The following is a 27,986-nucleotide window of genomic DNA, read 5'->3' on the forward strand; positions in this document are numbered from 1 at the left end:
AAATTTATTAAATTTGATCTAATTTGATATGGTTGTATTTACCTCCAATGAGACGATTTTTTTGGTGTATGAATGTAGATGGAAATGAAAGAATATGTTTTTTTACAATTTACTTTAATTATATAAAAAAATCTCTCTCAATATAATAAATTGTGTTGGCCTTGCAACACATCAGTCATGATGAGATTCAACATGATGTCAAGACAAAAATGGCCAAATACAACAATAGTAAATAAAAATACTGACTAAAAACCATCACTATCAAAGTGAGCACACATACAAAATGTCATGGTTATCTCCCATTCAAGATTAAGATTCCTCCATTGAAGGGGACAGAATTACCTCCCCTGTTAATTAATACAAAAGCATCGAGTATTGTTAGATGGAAAGGATAGAATGACATGTACTATACATGCTAAATTTTGGCAAGACACAACAAATGTAGATATAAAGAATGAAAATGGCACAAAAAAATCACCCCATTCTTTATAAAAAAATATCACAGTTCCTAGAATTTTCTTGTCATCTTGCTAGTTTTTAAATTAGTTTTCATTAAAGCAATTCTCATTCAATTAATGGTTATTATGCACTTGAACATAAAATACTTTCTTGAAAATGAACAAGATTGGTTCATATTATGATTGTTCTTCACAAAACAAAAAATATCTTCGACAACACTAAATTGTGTTGTCAATTTACAAAACCATCCCAATGAATTAACTAAGGATCAAATAAATACAAGTCCCACCATGTTTAAATCAACTTTGGGCTACTGCTGTTATCTTAAGAGTACCAAAAGTTAAAAAGTCTTTGATTAGAATGTTGTGTCAGGAGTATAAATGGATTTCTGAAAAGTCATGCCGTTAATTATGAACACTCAAAGCATGTTAAATTTGTTAGAAATTTGTTAATAATAAATAACCAAATTTACTATTACATAAACTAATATTTATGGGCTATGATTTTTGGGGTAATATTTTGTATAAATAAGTTCACATTATGACGAAGCGATGTCAAATGTGAATTCTCTTTGGAGAGTCTAATTTCTATCTAAACTATAAATAATTTCTCATCTTTTTGAGGCTAACATCACAATGGGTAATGAATTTTTGATTGTTTTTTTTGGAGGTATGCTGCCATTTATTGTCACATGCAAATGCTTCAGGTGTAAGTTCTATAATAGAAGTATTGTTCAGAGATTTGACAGATGAAACCTACCTTGCTATGCTTTGGTAAATTCTCCATGCATCAGGTGAAGAGAGAGAGAGAGTACTTGGGACTGAGCAATGGTTAGTTTAAGCTCAAATCAAATCAACAAGCAATGTAATTAACAGGATAGTTGTTAAACTCATTTCATAACAATTGGTTTGAAAAGACACTGATATTCAAACATTTATGGTCCGGATCTTTTTTTATATCTATTTACCCCCTGTGAAAAATGTTTGGACTAAAATTGGTCCAGAGTATTCCGTTTCTAAATATATATCTCTACCCTGTAGATACCCTGTTTACCTGTAAAATGCCAGTCAAACGTTCATGTTCCAGAAAAATGCATCCCATTGAAAAACTGGTTTCATATTTAAACTTTAAGTAGACAATCATTAGTTACCTAATTGAACCCTCTAACCTCTCTGATAAGAAATCCTGGGCCTAACAAAAACCTGAGGTCCTAAATTTAAAGAAATTTAGATCCCTACATCCCGAAATTCAAGGAAGAATTCCAAGATCTGAGCTTAAATACACCTGATCCCAATGTCTCGAAAAATGTCCTGACCCCTCTTTAATGATGTGATCACAGTATTAATACATATTTGAATATCAATGTCTCTCAATCAATCAGGTCAACAATGCATGCAATAAGTGTGTTAGTAAAAAACTGAACAGAAAACATTAAAATCCATGTTTATTATTTATCAGCAGCAGAGATTAGCAGCAGTATGGAGTATTCATAATATATTGTTAATGAGATTCTTCAACTACATAACATACTGAACTGACAGAATTTACTCAAACTACTTTGTTCTATACCAAATTTTTCTCATATCTTTTGTTCAACTGTACCCTCAATATTCTGTCAGAAACAGTAATCATCTATCAAAGAAATACATACAATTTTACCACCCCACCTTCCTGGGATACTGGCATTTACTATTTACATACATGTACTCCCAATATTTATGGTTTCCATTTCTAAACATCAGAAAGAAGTCTCATTAATTCATAGACAATGGGGGGACACATATAATTTAACAGAAAGATTATACTTCCCCATATACATCATTTTTGTTTAAAACTCGAACCAAGTTTTCATTGTGTTGAAAATGATTATTTTTTTGGTCTTAATTACACAGATCTATTTTTAAAGTTATTCCAAATGTTTTTAAATTGTTAACCACCTTAATATTAAAATAGAGAAAATCCAAAGTCATAAAAAAATCGACAAATTGAAGGAATACTTTTCAACAAAAAACTTTCCAATATATTGGGTATGTATTTCTATGATAGCAAAACAAATTTTAATTCATAGTTAGTACAACAATATTATGCCTTTAAAACAGTCAACAAAAATGTTTGTATCAAAAATCAACACAAGAAAAATGCTATAGAAATGATCATGCTTGTATATTTTGAGTTATATTTTAGAAATGCATGACTGAAAGTTGACAGATATGTATGGCTGTGAAATGCACTTTATAAATCAAATTCAATCATCTAACCAATTTTAAAATAAGTATTTGCTATTACTATTTCAACCTTAGCAATGAAAAATTGGGCAGTGTATTTTACAATCTATTATATTTTGTATATTATTTTTTTTTGTACACAACCGTTTACAACCACTTGTAACCTTCCACACTAAAGAGTGCCTGGAAGCACAGCCAATGAAATCGCTCGGCAAAAAGATTTTCAACAAAATCTTACTTCTCTTCTTGCAATAATAACAACTTTGGGGCTTATTTATCATCAACCTTACCCTTCAAAAACAAGGAATTTGTTTATCAGTAAATGATTAGTAGTATTTGTAGATAGATACTATTATATATGTATCAGATACGATTTTCCCTACATATAGGATTAAGCATTTAACAGCCATACATATGTTGAGTACATTATCTATAATCTACGGTGGGGGGGTCTGGTGGGTTTTTTTTTTAATACATGGTGATATAAGAGTGAATTGTATTGCTATTACATAATGCTGTACAATACACGAGTACAATTAATTGCACTTGTAGCATAAATCTCATATTAAGTAATTGGTACTTCGGACAGCAGCTGATGTCTTACCTTCTCAAGTACATATAGGGCTTTCATAAAAGCATAGTCTTGATAGAAAAATCCATTGTTTTTTTTCCTGTTTTATATTAGGTTAATAACGCTATATTGAGAAAAAAATAATTGAAAACCTCTTCAAAGCATAATATCCATAAGAAAATTAGTCCAGATTGAAAGTTGAATTGTTTATATAGCTATAGTCTAAATCTAAGAGCCTAATGTTTCATAGAACGTCCATTTTTACCAAATAATTTCTTTCATTTAATTTTTGATTAACAGGCATAAATATATTGATGCACTCGTATGCATATTTCTTTGGCTGTATAACATTTTTTTTTTTTACAGAGAAATGGTAGCTTCAGCTGCTGTTTGAAGTTTTTGTTAAATATCTACATTATTTTGTGACAATATTATGAACTGTTTCGCTGAGTATGTACACAGGTCATGTGACATGTCACATGAAACATCACATGTTAAATAAAATAATCACAATTTCATTGCATAGCGACTATTATCCATATCTGATTAATGAAGCAATGACTATTGAACAAAGTTAAATTATTATACAAAATACGGTGCATATTTCTCATAGAACACTTCATATAAAAATGTAAAATGTAAAAGCCGTTTGATTTGTCATAAATATTTCTATTTTTAAGCCATTACCAATTAAAATTGAATTTAACAAGAAAGTACATTTTCAAAATGAAAATTGTGAACTAGTTAAGTGTAATCTTTACATAAACAATAAATAAAACAGTGTTCTGTTCTATAAAGCCATCACAATACTTAATCTGGTATCATTCATACAATGAACCTAAATGCATAAGTATCTTTGGAGCAATTTGTTCTTCCAAATAAGCACCGAAATAATTACAAATATAATACAACGATCATCTTCAATAAAATATCAAAAAAAGTTTTGATTCTAATATCTAAGTACTTGATGCCAAAAGTTTGAAAAAATAAAATATATAAAAAAGTTAATCTCTTTCACAAAATAACAATGATATGATTTGTTCTATAAATGTGGATATAAATAGCTTGTTACCATAGTGACAGAAAAAAATCAGTAACCATGGAAAATTAATAATATATAACCATAGCAATACACTTGGTTATTAAAGAAGACATGATTGTTACCTTGGCAATTTATACTGGTTATTTTGTGGAAATATCACATATTAAGTTGTTCTCATAGTAATATAGAAATTTTAATTAAGGGAAAGGCTCAGAAAAGTTCACTTTCTATTCATATCAATTCTCAAAATATAAAACTTTTGTTATCAAATGAAAATAATATCTAAAATAATAGTTGAGAAAAATTCTGAGCCTTTCCCTGGAAGACACCACATGATTAAAGTACAGTAAAAGCACAAAAACTAATGTCTACGTTTTAAACAATAAAATATGAATCATTATACATAAACAATAGACTTTCTGTTAATAACAATGTGTTTTCAGCTGAGGTGAATAAATGCAGATTCTTTACATAACAATGTTAAACTTGAGTATAATTACAAAACAATATAGTCAACAACAGTTAGTTTGTCAGGCACTTAACTGGTGATAAATTTGTTGGCACGGATTCGATTCAACCAATCCTGGACAAAAGTTATTGAATCTGTGGTCCTGAGTTAGTCTTGGAGTATGATGACCCGAGTTAGTGTTTATTCAGCATTCTGTGGTACCCACCACAAGAGAGAATTCTCGGGTGCACTGAGAAACTCCTACCAAGCCCTGGTTACTAGTGGAAGCGGATCAGGCATGGGATCTTTGTGACCAGGATTGTGTTAGTTGAATGCAGCTGAAGTTTTAGTGAAAATAAAAAGAAAAAGAAATTTGTTAGTTAAATACAGCTACCTGAATCATTCGGATATTGTCACTAGTAAGACACTACTTACTAGTTAGAAGTGTGCTGACTCTTCAATCTCATGCTTGCCATGTTAGGGCAGTAAGATTTTAAAACTTTTTCATACTTGATCAATGAGTATAATTTCACAGAAAAGAAATGAATTTAATGAAATTTATATTATGTTAAATTTTAAAGATCTGGTAATTGTGATCTTTCATGCTTTGACCGTGGATAAAAGAGAAGGGACCAAGCAAAAGGTCAAAGGTCAAGCTTTTTAAAAGTTGGCTAATTTTTTCTCACAGCACAAAGTTTTATTACAGCACAACTCTAAACAGTTAGTAATGCCACATTAGTGATAAGTAAGCCTATAATAGTATATTATAGAATACGTTGTGACTAATTCCTTAGGTGCAAATCTATGTATTAGAATAACCATGAACCATACAAGATTAGAAGCTACATAAGATTTTTAAAGAGTATTTGTTGTTTGCCATTTAAATCTTGACATCATTATTAAACTTTGAACTTCTTTGTCTTTAAGAAGTTTAAAACTTGGCATGCACATAAGAATTATTGTGAATTTTGTGTGTCATTGCAATATTTTAAACTTCTTAATTACCAACATAATGTTTCAGTTATATATATTTCTATAACAATATAACCCTAATACTTGAGAAGCTTAATATACCAAGCTAAGCATTATTTGTCTTTGTACATGTGTCCCCTGTAGGAAGATTGCTAGGGAAGCTAGTTTTTGTTGTATTATAGCAGCAAGGCATAAAGCTTGCCACTTTTTCACAGTTTCAATACTTGTGTTTACAGAATGAATTCAGACTTCGTTTCAAAATTTCTTTATTTGATAAAACATGTAAAAATGTATAACAATTGCACGTTTTTCACGTGTTCGACAATAAAATCAAGTCTTTGCTAAAACATTCAACATAAATCTGTACAACATTTTGATCATCAATGCTAATTGAGCGAATTATATGGAATGTTCATGTATACACCACACTCAAACTACAAAAGACTGTCTTGTTTAGACTGAATTTTTCTATTTCAGTTCAAAAGTCAAGAGGGACTTTAAATAGAAAAATTGCATTTAAAAAAAAATATTCTTTTGTTACAACTTTTGATTGGATATAACAAAGTCACAGTTCATGTCAAATATATTTTGAACTACTTAAAAACTATTTTTATTTACGCAACGAGAACATAAATTTCTATCATCTAAACATTACAGCCTAATTATTGTTTGAGTTCAAACACAACACGCCACAACACTGAATATTGCAACAGTGGTAATACTTTTGATAAATGCTCTTTTTCCTGAGACTTTCTTAAATGCATGCTTTCAGACAATAGAAAAATCACCCATGAATTCCTACTTTGATGAAACCACAAAACTACATTCACACAAATGAATTCTGAAATTCTTTTGTTATCATTACTTAGGAAAAATGTGCAGGGAGATTTTTGTCCTGTCTGAAACCAATTATTTGTTATCGAGTTTTGATTTTGAGCTTTATACGTCATACACTTCAAATTCACTAAAATATGTACACATTCATTTAACAGAAAAACAACCTAAAATCGGAAAATGAGAAGTACGCCACATAACACGGATAGTCTGCAATAAAAAATATCTAGTAAAAGTCTTAAAATGTAAATATATATATATATAATAAAAAATATTTTTCGGTAGAAATAAAACATGAATAATTTAATTGCAAATAAATAAAAAGAATTTTTCTTGGAAACCCATGCCCCTGCCTCCAACAGATGACTTCTAAAATCAAAGTATATGGCAAAGGTATAACACAGGAAGGGCAATTTTTTTTTTGGGGGGGGAGGCATCTTTCAAATTTTTATCATATTCTAAATAAAAGACGGAAGACCAAGGGCAATACTTAAATGTTCCCATTCCCTGACCAAAGGGGCATGCAAATCTGATTGTCATAATTCTGAAGCATGAAATATTCACTTTGTTCAACAACAACAGGGGAGTAACAAAAAGCTGATTGACTTATCATTACTTTCCCTGTTTTCTTCCTGATAGAGATTTCATGCTTCATATCTATGGTCATATCCCAAGGTCATAACATAGTTAAACTAACCTTCCTTAAATCTATTATGAAAGTGTCACCCTTGCATAAGGGTGCGTTCTAAGTCCTTCGACTGCCCGTCTCATTTTAGGCACAGCACCTGCAATAGCCCAATAGTATAGAATTCTACTCATATAAAAATAACCATGTTGAGCTGGTCTGTACATTCAACCATTTTGATATCATTCAGTCATGTGACCATTAAATTTCTTTAGTTAGCACAATGAGTATGTTTTGTTAGATGAACCAAATTCTGCATTAACGAATCAAACTTGTTAAGATATGAAGAGACAGAATTTTAACAACAAGCATAATCTTAGCACCAAAATTTGAAAACAAGAAATAACCTGAACATAGATGGTCACATGATATCAAAATGGTGGAAATACTGGCACCTCCTGGTTCAATATAAACAATTGCGTAATTATAATTCAACAACAACAAATAATAATAATAACTTCTGAAAATTCTGTAAAAATACTCTTTGAAAGACAACTGGTTCTAAAAATTAAAGCCACAGGGATTTATTGCTGGATAAACGGTTAATTCTTGTTAAATGGTGAAAGTTAACAAATTGGTTAATAGGATTAAATTTTCTGCTCAATATAACAAGTATTTACAACTGTTTCTATTAATCTAAATTAGGTCAAAAAAAGAAAAAATATTAATTCCCTAGTGAGGTTAATTTAAACAACCAGGAGATGTAAAGGGGACTTAATTACAATGGAGACAAGCTTAAATTAATCTTAATAAACAAAAAGAAAACACAATGGCAACAAAATAGTTAAAATCCTATTATGTACACTTTAAATCCACCACCAAACATTTTATAATCTGTTACAGTGAATAGCCACGCTTTTTAATCTACCTCTACATGTCCTACTTTTTACCTGCGACAAGAAACAAATTCTCATTTTACACAATGTTCAAAACGATTTTGTACAGTTCTCAAAAGCTTACTTTCTGTCTATCCTCAAATCTTTAATCAAAAGATTTTCACCATGTATTTCAAAAAAGAAAGATATAAACTGATCGTCTAATTCCAAAATATTACAAGAATTTCAAATTTTTAGTTTAAAAAAAGATTATTTTCAATCAATTCCTGAACTTGTCAGTTACGGCAATCATTAGTTAAAGTTCTCTCTGATTTATAAAAACAAAGTTCTGACTTGTAATACTTTCATCAAATTAAATAAAGATCAAAACAGTTAATTTTGCATAATCAATAAAAAGAGCACTTTCTTGGAATGTACTTTTTGTTAGCACTTTGAACAACTTTATGTACAATAAGCACATCAATGCTCCTGAGTAAATCGACAGGAATGTTTTGTAACAAGCAGGTACAATTTTATACTTATTAAATAAATGCATTCAATTAAAGAACATTTTATGTGTTATGAGGTACTTATTATTAATTGCATAACATTCTGAATGTTTTGATTAAATGTTACCGGGACTAAAGTAAAAGTAACAACATTGTACTGAGACTAAACGTACCGTCTTATCCTCATTCTGGTAGGCATGTAAAGTAACAAACAAATCATCTTAACTGTGCGTAAAAATTGGCTAGCTTTACAATAATCATGCTCATAAAAGTTGGATTGAAATTTAGTAAAAAAAAAAATCTACTAAGAGCCACTATTACTTTAAAAAAAATAATTATTAATCATGTATTAAATTTAAAATTCTTTAAATTAAACATATATATATATTGATTTCATTTTTGCTAGCCAAACTCAAATAGCAATTTTCACTTAATTTCATGCATGAGGGTTTAAAATATATATTTTTTTTATGAATGTAATAACAATTTATAGAAATACTGTACATATAAATATTAAGGTATAATTTAAAATTGTAGACTATAAAACAAATTGAACATATATATATATATATATAATAATAATAATGGGATTTGATTGGAATAAATCCTGATTGTCTGGGACTGTTGATTGTCAGTTTGGGACTGTTGTGTAAAATGGAATGACTGATGACTGAAACGTCTAACGCACGAAAGAAAACATACCAGCTGCAGTCTGGTCTAAGTGACTGGGATATTCAATGATTGATGCCGCCGGTGAATACCCATAAGGGAAATCACTGTAGGGATTATATATCAGACTAGCAGCACCACTGGCATCTGTTGGTGAAACGAGAGGTGGTGGAGGACCCCCGATCAGGCCTGCTGAACTTGTGGGGATGTTTTGCATTCTTGGTGCTAAGATGAGAGGTGCTCCTGCAGGACCAGGAGAACGCATCTGTTGTATACCACCCAATGGTGAAGTTGTAGCTATCATTCTATGAGCCTCTGGAAAAAATTAAACAGATCAACATTAAGATTGTAATTCTAGCTCACAAGCTTGAACATAAAAGTTTCAGAAACATAATAATATTATGTGCACTACAAATATCTAAGTATTTATAGACAGTATACTGGTTTTATCTATTTTTTAAAAAATATTACCACTTTCTTGCTATTGAAAGAAAACAATTTTTATCATTAGTCAATTATATCATTAAACGAGTAACACAATTATGGCTTGTTTGTTTCTATAATTACAATAGCTAAAAAAAAATGTTCAAATAACAAACAAGCAAACCTGACATTTTTAAGCACACACTTGAATACTTCAGCAGTAAAATGGGATTATTCTAGAAGAATCATCCGAACAAATTACTGGAAATGTTTTTGGTTGCAGTGTGTTTTATAAATTAATTGTCTGTTTGGCAGCATTGTATTTATAACTGATCCCAGCTTTTACATAAATAATTACATTTTAAAGTGTTATTTTAAGTTCCTCTTGCTTACATTTTCATTTTTTTTTTACTGAAATTATGTCTTAACAAAATTAAGGTGTAGCAAAATGGCATAGCATTAAATACCAAAAATTTCTCCCATATGTTTTCAATTTACACAAAGCGCAATAATATTTCTACAGTCACGTAGAATAATTAAATTTACCAATCACATAAAATGCTAAGCCTGATGTAAAACAGATATGGAGCTTCTTATGTACAATTTACATTAGTAATCAACAAAATTATACACAAACAGTTAGCATAACTAACTTTTAAATTTATTCTTTTCTGAAGCAGTTATGTGATCTAGGTCTGGTAGTAACATGTTTTTGTTCAAGAAAATGTTGTCTTTTTTAATTTCATTAAACATATATTCCCCGATTTCATTCTAATCCAATTCACTGACGGAGAAGTAATGTTATGTTAAAGCTGATTCAAGTCAATGGTGTTATAAAGATTCATGCATCTGTCTCAACCCTCCCTTTACAGACAATCCCAACCTTTTATTGTACACCATCCCTCAAACACAATCCTATTCCTATGAACCTTTCCTCAACCACATTCATTTTTTTAAGATTGTTATTCCACCCTTTTTCTTCTTCTATATACATGACATAACCTTTCAATAATATACACAGTTCCACACATTTTCTCTGTTCATTTCCCCTTTATTAGACAAACACACTCCTTTTACTCTGTACAACAATTATTCCACTCTTTTTATACACATCCTTATGGTTTATGCTTAACGTTTTTTAAGTTAACCAAAGTTAACCCCAAAATGATGAATTCTGGTTGTATATTTCAAGTAATAAATGACTCTTTTGAAAGGACTGAAAAAGATGTCAAGCCCTTAGGCCCAGTATTTTCCCCATATCCTTCCAAACATTAAAAAAACCTAGTACCTTGGACAACACAATACTTGTATTTTTAAGTAAAAAGCATATAATTTCCAAATAATTAAAAGGGACTGCCCTTTCTTCTGGTTAAACATTTACAACTTAAAAAATATAACTCCTCAACACCCACCAGAACAATTTTACTAGGAACTACAGGGCAAAAAAATCAATTTTCAATAGGGAAGTCTTTTTTCAAATTTCCAAAATATGCTGGGGATATCTCCTCCTTATTTTTATATTACAAACGCATTACTTATCATACATACCTGACAACCTCTGAAAGTAAGAATGTGGGTCATGACCTGGATTGAGGAAAGAAATATCAGGTCAAAGTGGGTATGAAATTGTCAAGTCATATATAAAAATAAGGAGATGTGGATTAATTGCCAATGAGAAACTATCCATCTATTTATTTAAGATATTCAAAAGTGCAAAATATTATCAATTTTTCATTTTCAATTCTAAGTAAAATATTTGATTGTATGTTTTAATTTTCTAAAGATTCATTTTGGAATAATTAATCATAATATAACAATAATAAAATGCAATAATTTTTATCACATGATACATTCAACCATAATAAAAATAATATTCTGGTAATTCATCAAATAACGTTTCCTGAACTCTTCCTGTTTTTATATAATTTCCCTTGTATGAAGTTGAGAACTAGGGCATTTTTTGATGAGGCAACATTACTAAAGTTTTTGATTTTAACTCCAGTTAGAGTTGTTTACCTTATTGTTTATTTATTCACTACACCTTTACACTTCCTATTCACTTGTGCTTGAATGATTGAAACCAGGTTTGGGATTTCTATCTAATCATACTCAGGACATTTGACCAAATAACCCCATTTTTAGGACATTTCAAGTCTTACCAGATAGTGATGAATTACCATTCTATCAATGAAGTGACTAAATATTGTTTTTAAAGGCTATTAAGAATATATAGTGATTTTGGTCATATATGGAAATCCTGACAATTTAATGAGCTGAAAGGAAATTGAAAATTATGGGGAGATTGGGTCAATTCCTAGGTATGTCCTTTGAAGTTTTGCACATGAAAGTATGAAACCCCCAAAAAATTAAAAAAAAATCATTTTCACCTTCTCACCAGAGCTGAACATTTTCACTTGCACATTCAACAAATTAACTATTTACCAGAAAAAGTGTGGTACATGTGTTGCAAAGCTCTGACTATAAATTGAGTAGTATATGGTGTATATTTATAGCAGTTGAAGTTGAGAGAGAACAACTTGTGCAACCAAATGATCAGTTTGTTTTGTAAGTATTATCTGGACTGACAAGTTAAATATAAAATATAACGCACCATGGCCATTCATTTTGGATGGGTCTGCAAACCCTCCGTTAAGTGCAGCAAAAGGGTTGCCAAATTGTGATGACAAGATCATTCCACCATCAACTAAAATTCAAAGAAACACAAAGGTTAATAAGCACCAGAATAATATTGTCAGATCAAATTAGGTCATAAAATGACCATGTGCATTTTATAACTCAATGAATTGTGTTGTGTTCACGGCATAATATTCTTTACACCATGAACTAAGACAAGTATCATCAAAACCAGAAACTAATTGAATATGGTAGGTATGTGTAAATAGTACCCCAAAGAAAGATTAGCAGAATATATTTAAGTTTGGCTGTGTCCTCAATGTTATTTGGACACCTATATTTTTTTTGTCATTTCACATTTAAATAAATAAACATATTTTTTGGCTTCAGAACTCTCTCTCATTTATTTGAAGAAATATAGTTTTTAATTTAACATCAAAGAAGGTGATAATTTTGAGCCCCGGTTATTTTTTGTTCCTTGGTGAAAAAAAGTTACTTGTCTGTCAAAAAAGTTAGTAGAACTTAGCAAGACAAGTTAAGTATATAACGCACCCTGGCCATTCATTTTGGTAGGGTCTGCTCCATTTAGTGCAGCAAAAGGGTTGCCCATTGGGGATGCCAAGATCATTCTACCATCAACTAAAAATTAAAGAATTTCAAAAATAACAAACATGTTAATTCTGTTAAGGTCTACTTTATAAAGATTTTTAGTTTCTCATTTCATAAATATTTTTTTTCATTATCAAAAAGCAAAACTTATCTTTCCTAAGTTTTTGCAGTGTTATCACGATGTATTAGGGTTTTCTATGAAATGTACCTTCATGTGTGTTACTGATTTACTTTAACTTGTATAACATTTGAGTCATAGTACACAAGAAACAGAACAGTACATTTCATTGGATCAATATTTGATTTAATTAAGAAATTAAAATATTACATAATAATTTCAAAATCAGTAAAACTTTTGATCAGTATTTTTAAATTTGAGATGCGCTTTTCTAAATTGGAAGAGAAACTAAATATCTTTGAAATAGACAATAAACTGTGAAATGCAAGCATTCGCTGACATGTTGAAACACATGACCTTAAAAGGCAATAACTCACATGCACAATAGAATCATCATAATAATCACATTTATCTTCTAATTATTGGAAAAATATTCAAATCTTTAAAATTTATCAGTTTAAAAACAACAGTATTTCTATCAAAGCAAACTTTACACTAAACATTATTTCCCCCTTTTCTAAATGACATTGTACATATATATATTAAAGGTAAAGTTTGCTTTAAATAATAATAAAAATTCCAAATGTTTTAAATTCATTATTGAGCAATTAAAACGGAACCAAGGGATTTTGTTGAAAAATAAATCAAAACAACTTTGAACTATTTCATTTGAAGTGCAAAAGAGTATTCATAGCTAAATTCACGCAAATTTACTAATAAATCTAGACTTTTCTTCAAACAAAACCCCTTGAATATGAATACAACAATATCTGTACGAGACTGGTGCTAAATATAAGGAATCTCATTAGCCTGAAAAAAATACATGTATTATATCTACAGGGCTAAGCAACCAGTCTTGTACAGAAACCAATATCAGGATACAAAATAAAATACAATATAAATCATGCAAACATTTATCCCAAATAGTTACTCCAATATCCAAAACATGCATTGCTGCTGTCCGTTTAAAATAAATTCCCTCCTGACAACATGCATTTTAAACTTATGAAAATAATATCAGTATATAAATATAAAAATATTGGAATATAGTATGAAAATGAATAAAAAATATAATGGGGGTTTACGTATTGAATTGAAAAAAAGTAAAAAATATGTAGAAAAGAGAAAAAAGATTTGTAGAGTACTACACCGACACCAAGGAAAAGAAGTGCTGAAGATATACAGAAGTGACAATTAAAGAAGGTATAGATGTTTTAATTTAACTGTTTAACAAATGTTTCTAAGTTAAATTGAGTCTAGTATTAATGGCAAGTTTCATATATAAATGCCCATAAGGAAATCTTAAATTCTTATGTTTTTCTTCATAAATATAAATGAATACGGCTTTTATTTACAAGTTATACCCCCATCCCCCAGGCCAAAATGCAAAAATACGAGCAAAATTAGATTTCATCCCAAATTTTCTGTTTAAAGTAATCTTTTCAAAGTTAGAAAATGATTCTTACTAAATAAAAATATATCATCTTTTTATAAGCATCTATACCTTCTAGATTATATAGAAATCTATAAAACCGTATAAAATGTGTGCAAGGTGAGATTTTACTATATCTAAGAGTCTACAAAAGGGAGGTAACTGCAGTTACCACGTGTGAAATATGACAGCAAATCTACCGTTAAAACCAAATAGATAAAAATACCAAAAAATAGCAAAATGAATCATGCATCTAGACATAACCAAGATGTGTAGCCTCATTCTGATGCAAAAAAAAGAATATACAGTGACAGGCAAAAAAAATGGGGAAGCTAATCCACTGCACACCGACTTTTGGCAGCATATACAGGCCACCTAACTTACGAGTCGTAGATGTTTGTGAGGCCGATGATGTAGAAGGTTTAGAAGTGTCACGATAAGTGCCATTTATGATAGCTAACTCCATGAGTTGTCGTTTCTTTAAATCGTCTTCCCCATCGGGCTGAAAAAAGGCAATAATTAATTATAATGTGAACCAATATACTATTGAGCAGCATGAAGCTGCAACACTTACGAGTCAATGTTGGGATCATTGCTTTTGCTTGATCTCTATATGTTCCGTTTAATATGGCAAGTTCCATTAATTGCATTTTCTTCAGGTCATCCTCACCTTCGGGCTGAAATTAGACCATACAATGTTAAATATTCCATTGCTTTCACATCCTGAAAAGACCATTGGTAAAATGTCTGATTCAGAAGTCAGGTGTTAGTGACACAAATCATCAATGTAGCTGACAAGCGGAAAATCTAACAAATCGGTAAATTGAAAATCCACTTCTCTATTTATCATTTAAGTTCAACAGGTAAGCCATCGTTATCTGGACATCAATCTTACAAACTTGGCTGAATAAGTTAACAATCGAGAAAACTTGTTAAAAGTGTGCAAAACAATTTAAGTCTTAGTGAAAAAAATATTGTGGAAAAAGATAACTGCTGGTTCTAAACTAATCTTTTGAAAGGTACTTTGTAACTTATCAATTGAAAAATAATCAAAACTTAGCATCTACAATTCTACATGTATATTTCAATATAATGTAGTATATTTCTCCATACTGAAATAAATAAACATGTTCTCATGTAGAATGAATATACTTCAACATCATTCAATAATAATAATTTGAAGAAAAAAAATAAACTGCTGAGGTCCAACAAGTATACAATAACCCTATTATTCAAAATCTATATGTGAGCTTTAATTACTCATTGAAGATTTCTATGCCTTTTGATATTGTGTAAGGTCTAATTGCTGACTATTCTACTGGATAACATTAAATCAACGGAGATTACCATCGGTAATCAAATTCCAGGTATGACATCTGATTATAATAAATATACCCTATTCAAAACAGCTTCAGTAAGTCAGGCATGTTATTAAAATATCAATTAGGGTAATGGCATCTTCTTTCAAGTTCCAATCTCCCAAAAAATAAGATTAATTATTGAATATTCATAACTTATTGTCACATATCAATTAAAGTTTTATTTATTTGATTTCTGAACCCCATTCAAAGTCTCTGAGAAATATCCCCATAAGGGTAAAGACAGAAACTGCTGATGTGCATTATATGGAAATGGAAATATTGGATAAGATTTGTTCAGGCGAGACAAATCAGTGTCAAGTTTCCTACCTAGTATTTACCTGCAATTCTAACTCAGGTAAAAATAGGTGAAAAAGCATCCTATTAGAAAACTTAATAGCCGAGGCTTCTTCTTAAATTACAATAATATATTTATAAAGGTATTTACACAAACTCATATATACATACATTTTGTTGTCCTTGAAGGGTTTCAAAAGGATATTTTATTATATTTTTACATAAGTTAACACAAATTTTCTTTCAAAGCCATCTTTTACATACACTTTACAGGTTTTGGACAAGTACATAAGATATACATGTATTTTTATAACTATTTATCCTAACCTTGCTCTCAAGCCCTACAGGTTTATTATTCTAAAGATTTTAAAGCGTAATTAAATAATTTGTAGTATTTAAATGGACAGGAGTGTTTTTTAATCTGATCTGTTTTTGAAACAAGTTTGGAACAAAGTGTCTTTAACATTAATGTGCTGTACAAATACAATCTATACAAGACATGACTTGAATAGCTTTGTAGTATAAAAAGAAGACAAAATATCACTGTGAACTTCTACCCTAACATTTGCTCTAATCTCTCAAGTTTTTGTTACAAATTAAATTACTGCATAGAAATCTGAAAACAGCTTATTTGTCGACTAACAAAAGTGTTTATTATTCAACAATTTTCTATAATAAGTTGAAATCAATAATTTGTAGAAGGACAATTAAAGCATTTGAAACAGCTTATAGTATATATACTGTGTAAAGTTTAGTCGAATCACTGAATCCTTTCAAGAGTGTCTTCTCTGGAATATGTCGTCTACCTGTGTATTGTGTGACTGAATACATCTCTCAAATCACCTGTGTTTACAGGTTGATCTATGTCAACAGGTCCAAAATTAATTTGCATAAATTATACATATATTATATATATGCTTTTATTGGTCCATGTATGACTGACAATCATTCACATAAAAGATGCCAAAATGAACAAAATCTTGATTCTTGTCCCAAAATAAAACATAAGTTTTATTATTCTTCGCATATACAATAATTTTGAGATACCTTGAGTGGTTAATTACTTTATTTATGTTTGGAGAATCCTTTTGGCCGGTATATGATATATAGATCAAGTATTTATTAATGAACATTCAAATATCATTCTTATAATCATATACATAATCAAATTCAAGGTTGACAAAAACTTTCTCATATTATCCCAAAAAAACACTTATACTAATAAAAGCAATTATTTTGGACAGATTTTTGTTGGAATTTAATATTTTAAATTTCTGTATACTTTTTTAAAAATATCAAAAACATAATTTGAATAGATTATGCAATGACAGCTTTTGTCAACTGTCGACAACAAAATTACTTCCTGAAACCAGAGACTTGTCAATAGGAACTTAACATTTTACCCAAATTTGGAATTTCAAACACAGATTCAATTTTTAGAAAATAACAAATTAACAAAAAACAGGGAAATATTTGCCTTGTTAATTGTTCATTAATAATTTCCTTATTACTTTGTCTTCCTCTGTGGGAAATTTTACGAGTGTCAATTTCCTTGTTTGTTATATGCCTATCACAAAGATTATCAATTTTATCTTTCTATCAAAAATGAAATACCCCAGAGATAATTATCACTCAGCAAGGTGCCTCTTTGTATAAACTAAATCTCCATAGCCTCTGGGATGACTACTTTAACAATAGATGTAAATCATAGCCTTTGTATAATACTGAGTTCATCCAATTAACCTTCTTTTAAACAAGTTAGAAGAAAGATAAATAACTTCTTTTCTTCTAAACATTAAACAATATTTTAGGTTTTATGACACTTCCCTGTGACAGGCTTTCTTTTTTGTTTTGAAACCAAATACTGATGCATAAAACTCTGCCTACAAAATTTTAAAGGAATTCTTGAAATCTTTTTTTTTTTACTTCTGACTAAAGCAAAACTATCTCGTCTATTATCAGTCAGGGGTACTACTTAAACCAGTAATTCAAGAATCACTTCTTCAAGCAATTTTGACTGAAAAATTAAAATTGAAGCAAAAATATCTTGTGTATTATCATGATTATATTTCGGTCTGTTGATCAAAAATGGCAATCCCACAGGGGTAGTAATGTCCTTTATTTATGTAACTGTCTTCAATTACTGACAATCGACCAAGATGTGCTACTATTTGTACCGAATTATAACTTATCAAGATATTACATGAATCACTTTACTGTCTGTAATTTCATTCTCTGCCAAAATCTGTGACTTGACAATGATGAATGTAACTATTCACAGATCATTGCTCTAGACACAGCTGGCTATTTATAGATCATTTCTTCATTTCAATAAGGGTGAAAGAAGGTGTCACAAGGGAGATACACGTTTATCCTTACATTCTCTCATGAATGTATAAACAGAATTTTTTTGGAACCAACAAGGTTAAAATTTGTTTTTAAATACTAACCAATTACCCAAAAAATTACTTATACATGATGGACCATAAAGAAAGATTTCTACTGTCCCTCTATCCATTAAAAGCATAAAGTATCAATATTTTCCCTCCTAGTTGAAAAATAGAAGAAACAAAATCTTATTTCCCCCCTAGGTTACCTCTGGAAACAGACAAACTAATTACTGTTTCCAGAGATTACCAGTATACAAAAGTTTGCCTTATTTCTCAAATCAGTTATCTATCTAATCATCTGTAAAATCCGTCTAATTATTGGACTTCTGAAGATCTTATAATTGCGACGACCTCCAAATTTTGTAAGCAAATATCGATCCATGTTAGGTATCAATACACGGGGACAAAGTTTCGAAGCAAGAAATATTCAAATTGGTTTCTATTTCTAAGGTTAAATTCTTCTTACACCAATTTCAACAAAGTGTCGTTCCTTTCATAATCGAAAAATTGATTTGCGAGTTTTTGAAAAACCAACAATTTAATACCTTGAAAATGGAGGTATAATACATTCAGAATACAGACGGAACTCAACTTAAACAAGAATTAAAGGCCAAGAAGTACCCTTTACTTAACATACAGTAAACTACACATACATTTAGTACTACTTCTGATAATAACCTGAGGAAATTGTAAAGAATTTAGACACAAGTTGAGTAAACAATTAACTAAGTATTCTAACATATTTGAAAAAGATCTGTTTTACAAACTGCTTTAGGAGACATGTTTTATGTAATTCATATTAATAAAAAGTGTGTTTCTAAGACCTAACTTAATCTTGATCAGTGCAGTGCTTATACAATTTGATGTATTATCTATCCTATCTTTTAACAGCATTTTTGCACGATGTTCTCATGTACTGAAAGATCTTATCAGTCTTGTAATCTTCTGTATCTATTACATCTTACTATGTCACTACTTACACAATAAGTTGGCTTGAAGAAACTGTTTTAGACCAGACCATTCCAACAATGTTATTCGGTTGGTTATAAAATTCATCAAAACTGGTGTACCTAATTCATTAAGACTTCACAGACTAACTTATCATAGCTAACATCTTACAATTCTTTTAGATTTGCATAAACATCAGAACTTAATATAACCCCCAGCTGACGGTCAATATTCATCATAACTATAGTAGTACATTTATCATTTTCAGAAAAATCACATTGAATGAATAACATATAAAGCTGAAGTTTTGTAATAAAACAACCTACTGAATGCTGATACTTTTAACCACGAAATTCTCAATATTTGTAATAAACTGCTGAACTCTTAGCCATTATATTAAAGTGAAAGCATTTTACTTTTAGCGTTATCAATTTTCCTGCCATAAATCATAAAATATCATTAAGATTTAGATATAAATAACATAAAATATAAACTTACTGCTGGTACTAATAATTTCTTAACTTCTTCTACTGCCTTTTTTAATTTGGCTTCAGCTCTATTAGCTGTGTCTTCTACTGTTAGTAATACATGTAGTTCATCATTTAAATGTTCCCAGTTAGGTTTGCCCTTATTCTGGTCTTCCTACAAAACAACGATTTGTATTGTTAGAATCAAGCACAAGTAGAAACTTATAAACTATCATTAATGTACACATGCAGTATAACAAATTAATGTTCTAACCAAAGAAATAGAAAACTAGTAGTCCCGATATCTAATATACATGTGTAACATAAGTGAATATTTGCAAACTACAGTTTAACTACTTATCTGGGATAACTATTAAACTAATATCTATAATAGCACAACCAGTAGGGGAAAGTTTAACAAAATTTGAACAAGTCAAGAATTCTAATTTCACACCTGTGTTTCTCATCTTGAAAGCAACAGAAAATTGTCAAACTTGAATTAAACGAAAAGGCAAAAGAAAATAAGGTTTAGAAAAGTAAAAAAAAACAACATTTTCAATGTGTAATGAAATTTGTCTCTGAGGTAAAACAAGGAACTAGAAACATTATTTCTCAACGAGACATGTCTATTATACCCTTACTGAATATATAAGCAAATCTCAGTCTCAATTGGTGTGCCAGAATTCTATCATGAAATATTTGAATGAAATTTTACATTTCATTTATTTTTTGTTGAAAAATAAGAACAGGTGAACACTGCATCACAAGGTACCTGATTGAGCCTTTTTTTCTCACTGGTTAGAGGCTGCACAGATTTCAGAACAATTTCTTATCAGACATTTAAAGAAAATTATAGATAAATATCCATTACTTTTCCCTTTTCAAGTTTTGAGAAGATAATTAATGAACACTTGAAAACAACACAGAAGCTGACAGTATAAGATAATGTGTAGGAAATGTACATGTACTGATGCTGAAACAAATTATGTGTAACAACTTTTGCCAGTTTGATGATTAAGCCTGTTTTATCTTTAAAATTATTGTTATTTTATAGATTTCACCAACTGATAGCTTAATCTTGAAGTTATAAAAGTATCCATTCTCCAACATAGAATTTCAATTAAATCTTATCATACTGAGGAATACATTATCATCTATTCTGAATGTTTTGTGCCAATCTGAATATTATTTATTGAACTCTGAGCCATTAGCATAATAAAATATATCAAGAGAACTGTGTTAAAAGCCTACATTTTCCTGAAAGTGGCATATAATTACTTCTTTTGGTACCAACAGCAGTTAACTTATCATGAATTGATGAAATCTGACCCGTGTGCCAATAAAGTTTTAATATAAAACAAATTGAACCAGAATAACAGGTGTGAAATCAATATGGCAATCTTTAAATCAATGAAGATTTCAAGATGGTCATTGCAACTGCTGGTGGATCCAAATTTACATATTCAACTAAAATTAACTCTAGTCCGGATCCACTCTTCTATAAAGCACAATAGACAACTTTCCAGTTCAATGCATTTCAGTCAGAAACTTTGGTTTAAGTGTTGAGCTAGTGGTTGAAAATTTATTAAGCTATATTGCACAAATGATTCTGCAAATTAAATTCTCATAATTGACAATCTGCACTGCTGTCATTAGGGGATTGTGTACCTACTGAACAAAGTTTATTTCTGAACAAAGTTTATTTCTAGTTTATCCTGCACAATGACGATCACTTAAGACGCTTGATGAACGTTTGTAGGGCAGGGATACAGAGGAGCCCCTCTATCTGGTAAATGGCATCACAAAGGCGCAAATAATTGATGAGTTTTTCTGGTGACGGATGAACTCGAAAGTGGTCTATTGCAAGCATCCTGTTCATAACTTCCAATAGAAATATATATTTCCCCCCTTAAAGGGTGCTTAATCAATATATGGCTTACCTTCTTTTTATCTCTCATGGAACCTGTTACTCGTACCCTGGTGCTTAATCAATATGTGGCTTACCTTCTTTTTATCTCTCATGGAACCTTTTCCTCGTACCATTATTTTACAGCCTGTGTATTGTTCTAGTTCTTTTGCTGTCATCCCCCGGGGTCCCAATATTCGACCCACAAAATTAAACTGTAAAATGCAATATAAACATGATAAGTCTTATAAAGATAATTCAGTTGTTAGAAAAATATTGTATGATATTTTTAATTCGACAGTTTCCTCTTTTTTATGTACATGTACCATAAAATTCATGGTATTTTTCAATACTTCACCTCATTTTATAGATTTCAATAAATATTTTGATGTTCCACACAAATTGCTTGGTTTTAATTTGTCATTTGTAAATGCCTCCCAAATTAAACCTTGTACATTGTAGGTAAAAACAAACTGAATTCCAACACTCAACTTATTTATCAAAAGTGCAAGTTTCAACATTATAGAAAAGAAATGGACTATCCCTTTTAATAGGTACATGTGGGTTGGTGAGACCAGTTTTACCCACTCCTATTTGACTTAGATTGATGGATGGAAAAGCAGAATGAGGTGTAGTAAACATACATATTTCAGAATGTGTAATAATAATATACATATACATAAATTTGATTTGTTTCAGATGCAGAACTAAACACATGCTGAATCTTATTCTTTTAACAGTTTCGACCAATAATAAAATCTAATCACAAGTAGAGCTTAAAGAATGAATTATCATGCATCCTTGGAGTTGTTTACTTTGATTTACTAGTCAAGAAGAAAAATCCAGTTGTTTTCTATGATGGCAACATTCACAACAAACTAAATACATTGTGCAAGTTTCTTGTTTTGACATTTCTATATATATGAACCCTACATTTAGTTTATCTTCAGGAATCTTATACACACACACTATTTGGTAAAAAATATATATTTTGAGAATGAATTGAAACCTACTTCTGGGTGATCTTTGGTTGGTACATATAATTTTTCTGAGAATGTCTGTACTGCACCAACTCCATCAGGTATTACTAGTTCTTCACGTTGATTGCCTTTATGATGAAATAATGCTAATCTCACACGGTTAATTTCTGAAAAAGCAAGTGACTTATTTAATCAGTCTGAAAATATAACATTGACCATTGAATAGAACAAACTTCAACTCTAACCTCTAAAGATGAGGTTACACTTTGTTGTTTCCCACAAATTATCAATTCTCACAACTCAAAAAAAATCTGGTGTGAAAAAAATTGAATAAGGATGACAGACAAACACAAGGTGAAGTCCAGCAAAATCCACAGTACAACATTACATGCAGAGAATGGTGTGGAAAGAAGAGACAGGAAACAAAAGTGCCCAGTGAACTGCCATAGTAGGAGTGAGGATTGAGTGTGTGTTCATTGAATTGGCTGTACTTATAGACTTCTGCATTTCTTAATTCAAATTTTATGGATACCTAGGTCTCCAAAGGCAACAAGAATTCACACCGTTAAATGGTCAAATGGATTCAATTCTGACAGACAACAGGTGAAATCTATTCATTTCTCAAAATATTGTGAGGAAAGTAGTCAATGTGTCACAGGTGCACAAATCTCGGTGAGGAGATCATACATAAAGATAATCTTAATCATTTCACATGCATTTTTTTGATAGATTTGTTTTGATTCCTTAGACAAACATGTCTATTTACAACCTCCAGAGATGAAGAATTGAATAAATATCTGGGGGCAAATCATGTTATTCCCTTTTTTCCCCATTTCAACTAATGAGCTTGTCTGGAATTCCTACTGTGAAACAGGGGGGAATTTCCATGTGAACCAACAAATTCTTTCTTCTTTTACATATCCCTGACATCTGGAAGCCATAACTACCACATAGAATTTCTACTTCTCACATTTCAACATTTAAATTATGACTCAAACAAAATAAGAACCTCATGTGTTTTGATGGATATCAAAAGAGAAAGCTATTTTAGCATCAACATATAATTGGTAAAAACTTCTTTGGAGGCTAATTAATATTCTCATATCTGCCAATTATTTATCAAAGATCTATTTGATATGACAGGGTTTTCTAGTTAAAAAAATGTGAATGTGAGTTGTCTGATCTACAAGCCATATGTTTTCTCTATTTTTAACATATATTTGAGAATAAAGATTTTTTGTTAAATAAAACAAATTTTTTAACACATTTTCTGCATGTACATGTATGCCCTTTATATTGGTGCAGACTGCACCGATAGCCACTAGTCCGATGCCCCAGACTAGTAAATATTGCTTCGGACTAGAGAAAATTTTCAAAATTTTATAGTCGATAGGGACAAGTTTTGATATTTAGTTTCCGGACTAGTAAATGAAAAAAAATGTTGGTCCAGACTGCATTGGGTTCCCGAAATCATTTTTTACAAATACATGTAGCATGACCAACATAAATGTCTTGTATCAATGATGTTATGAAACATTGTACATATACTGATGCTTATACCTGACAACTTCCTATCAAAATGTATTTGATGTGAAGCTGACCTATTATTGCGCAACAATATGTGTATTACCTAAATATTACCCCAAGGGCCAACATTCCACCAGTATTCACTGGTCAATAACTCATGTTCTGACACAATATTCATTAACTTGATGAAACGTCATATAAAACATGAGGTCAAGTGGTCATTATTCAGTAATAATTTCACACTTAATGCATCTTCTGACAATAAAAATTCTAAGGACTATGCAACCTCTCTTATTTACTGAAAATTTATGTTTTTTTATGTTCTACCTGTACATATGTACATTTTATAGACTGGTATAATGTCATTCAAAGTTCAAGTCAAAAAGATATTGTAGTTTTTCAGTTTTTGAAGTTTCAAGTCTCTTACAAAATTATAAAATAACAACTCCAAACTAAAACATTTACTTTAACTTTTAAACTACTCCTACAAAGTTCAAGTCAAAAAGACATCATAGTTTTTTCAGTTTTTCAGTTTTAAGTCTCTTACAAAATTATAAAATAACGACACAAAAACTTAAACATTTACTTTTAATCTACATGTACTCCTACATGAACATTGTACATATATAGTGTTTAAAAAGGTTGATACATGATCTCATAATTGAAAGTTAACATACTTCAACATTCATCTTCCTTACTATTTTTTGCATTTCTATTTTAAACCTACTTAGCAATAATCATGATGATAGTTTTTTTATGATACCAGGGAATAGTTATCGTCTGATGTAAAAATTGTTTACTAAGACTTTAGATTACTTCTGAGGTTGAAAGACATTAAAGAGATACATTTTATTTGTATCTTAATATTACTTACGTAATGTTGAAATTTATTTTAAAATATCTCTTAATGACCCTAATAGCCTATATTGATTTGCTAAGTATCTTTATAACCTATTTTTATTAAAATGGTATTCAAAAATTAATCAAGCAAAAAAGCTGACACTGGTCAATGCATAAACATTGTAGGTTAAAAATACCGTCATATTAAGTTTTTACATGATCCTCTTTTCTGAACAAAACATATTCATGTAATTCTTTAATAAGTATAGTAACTTATTCAGAAATACAAAAGACTTGAATCCTTTATTTTGCGGGCAGCGTGTACATTATTTATATAAATCATGGGAATGCTTCCAAACTAAGCAAATCTTCATTTGTATCTTGATCAAATAAAATGGCTTAAATTTCCAAAATCATTCTCTTATTCCAACTTGTGCACCTGTGACGACAAAGTAACCGAGAATATGATACAAAATGACAAACCTCTTCAGATCACCTTAAAAATGCAACATCACCAATACAAAATCAGTGGTGTATTTTAAACAATTTAAAGGGATGTGAAATCCTACCCCATCCAAAGATAATTGTCCACCTAGAATCTGAGATATTTTTTTGTGTGTGCTCATTGGACCTTAATCACTGATTGTGATCACTCGCCTGAATTACACAGTTCTATTGAATATTGTTAGACCTTGCAAGAAATAAACAAAGATTTGATGATGGTATTTGTATCAGCCAGATTTTATGATCACCGTTCACATCTCAGCCTTTGTTGAACGATAACAATTGACTAAGATCTATAGATTTAAATAATTGCCACAAATATGCTACTAATCAACTATTTTGGATAACAATGGTCATAGAATTTTTAAATCCTTTTTAACAGCAAAGTATGAATAACTCCATATTTATATAAGTAAGCTGGCAAATAAGAATACACTAAACTGCCTCCAGACATGAATTTTTCCATTTTCTTCTATCCATATAAAGTGTCACAAGAATTTGACATTGAAATTAATGATGTTGTCTTTCTGGGAAGATTCCTTTCTACTTCTCTAATAAATGAACAAGTATTTTTTGTCATTAAATCACAACTGCCGTTCTAACTATAGACATAAAGTTATAATGTGCATTCACGTTATAGTATATGAATTTGTTCTAAACACATATCATTCTACCATACCTTTGCTTTAAGGTGTCCAAACGTTGTTGAAGCATTATACTTGCTATCCATCACTGAAGCTCCTTGATGCTGTTTTTCAAAATATGAATCCTTATGAATTTGTAGTTCGTATATTTTTGTTCTGAGTTAGTATATTAGATTGAATAAACTCCCAAGTGCTAAGTTCCAGCAGCAAACGATGTACATTAAAAAACGGTGGGATAAATTTGAGTAAACTAACAGCTACATGAGACCATTGTTATTATTGTCACATATAATATAACAGCACTTTTATATAGTGTTCTAATCTTTAAGATGTAACATGGTGAGAATAACTAGTAATTAATTGGTAGTTTATACCAACAAGCAAATCAGAAGGCAAAGAAGTATTAGAGAAGTGGTTACATGTACAAGGTGTGTATTGAAGCATCAATATAAATAATGTTATTTGGTAATAAAAACATGCTTGAGATGAATTCTCGTGCGAAAAACATGTGATAAGGGGGGATAACTCCACAAACTGTGCATATCATAGAGCGACACAATATCCCAGGATATAAAAAAGCCATACAGGATTATTGATGAACAAATAGATTGTAAGCCATTATCCAATATGTGTTCCCAGTTGAAAAACGTGCAATTTAATAATCAAATTAATTGTTAGAAATTTTAACCAGAATATAACTTGGGTTTTAATTTTTATCATCTTTAAATTCAAAATCTGTTTGGAATTTTCATAAAATAAGGAAACTTTAGTATTTTCTAGTCACTGTTCAAACAAAGTTGTAAAATCTAAATTTTCTTTAGTGAAAATGACAGCCAGGTGATAATTTAAAACAGGTGTGTTTACTTTGGGATTATCTGCTTCTGATAACATAAACGCGGGAGATTTTCAATTTTCTATCAAACAGCGATGACAATCCTTCAGAGAATTTAATCATTTTTTACATTTTGAAGCTTTTATTGGAAATTTATTGTTAAAAATCTTGTGTGATCACCAGAGGGCAATAGATTGTTTACGTCGAATAATGGCTGCCGAAAATGTAGGCCAAGTGTATCGGAATGCTAGCCAAAAACCTGTTGCTGTCAGAATTAAATACTCAAATGCTATTTATTTCCTAAAGATTAATTTCATTACGGATAAATGTTTGCGAAAAATATTCAAGACTGCCTAAAATCATAAAAAGAATCACTTTTGTTCACTTTCTGAAGAAACTTTTCTTACAAACTTTCCGAAGTGTCAAATTACTTTACTCCTTACGTCAATAAGAATTTTCTTTGTTTTGACGCGTAGTTGCATATTAAAATTAAAACAAAGTTAAGATAAAAATGGACAAAATATCAGTAAAAGTCTGAAATATTTTTCATACAACATTTTCATTTACACTTACCTTCATCTAAAAGTTTTTCCAAGTGAATAAAAACACTTGGAAATGCCTGAATTTGTTTCTTGTCTTTTAATAACTGTGCTAAATATTCTGGCGTGTTACGCTCATCTTTGTTAGTTTCAGTCCCCATGTTAAAAGCTTTCAGCTCTGTAGCAAAACTACCTGAGTTAAGAAGGGTTAGATACCAAACTACAAACACTACACTATTCTGATCCCTCTTTCATGAAAACTTTGTTTATGAACACGTGCTGGTCTATGCGCATGCCCAAGACTATACT

At 30.2% G+C, this 27,986-nt stretch overlaps 1 protein-coding gene across 12 annotated transcripts; it reads right to left on the minus strand.

Annotated features, from left to right (window-relative positions):
• Nucleotides 1-95: 95 nt before the first annotated feature.
• Nucleotides 96-27,986, minus strand: LOC134686912 (protein quaking-B-like). Of its 12 annotated transcripts, XR_010101691.1 has the most exons (12): nucleotides 27,712-27,986; nucleotides 22,825-22,958; nucleotides 21,910-22,026; nucleotides 19,937-20,080; nucleotides 14,830-14,947; nucleotides 12,839-12,925; nucleotides 12,264-12,356; nucleotides 11,201-11,236; nucleotides 9,263-9,544; nucleotides 8,734-8,748; nucleotides 7,249-7,336; nucleotides 96-5,083 (listed from the first exon to the last, which is right to left on the minus strand). XR_010101691.1 is itself a non-coding variant. In XM_063546753.1 (11 exons), exons 1-10 carry the CDS (start codon nucleotides 27,836-27,838, stop codon nucleotides 7,263-7,265), a joined length of 1,212 nt encoding a protein of 403 aa, XP_063402823.1. In that variant the 5' UTR covers nucleotides 27,839-27,986; the 3' UTR covers nucleotides 96-5,083; nucleotides 7,249-7,262. The 12 variants fall into 12 exon arrangements, 10 of the variants coding, with proteins under 10 accessions (XP_063402823.1, XP_063402824.1, XP_063402829.1 ...); XR_010101690.1 differs by having other exon boundaries at nucleotides 8,734-9,544; XM_063546753.1 differs by lacking the exon at nucleotides 8,734-8,748.

This window comes from Mytilus trossulus, chromosome 10 (genome assembly GCF_036588685.1).
Source record: "Mytilus trossulus isolate FHL-02 chromosome 10, PNRI_Mtr1.1.1.hap1, whole genome shotgun sequence".
NCBI classification, from domain to species: domain Eukaryota; kingdom Metazoa; phylum Mollusca; class Bivalvia; order Mytilida; family Mytilidae; genus Mytilus; species Mytilus trossulus.

Coding starts and splice junctions, on each gene's coding strand:
- LOC134686912 (XM_063546753.1), bottom strand. CDS start 27,838: ATGGGGACTGAAACTAACAAAGATGAGCGTAACACGCCAGAATATTTA. Junction 14,948..19,936: donor AGAAATTATTAGTACCAGCA/GTAAGTTTATAT, acceptor GCCTTTTTTCAG/CCCGATGGGGAAGACGATTT. Junction 12,926..14,829: donor CTCACAAACATCTACGACTC/GTAAGTTAGGTG, acceptor TTTAATTTTTAG/TTGATGGTAGAATGATCTTG.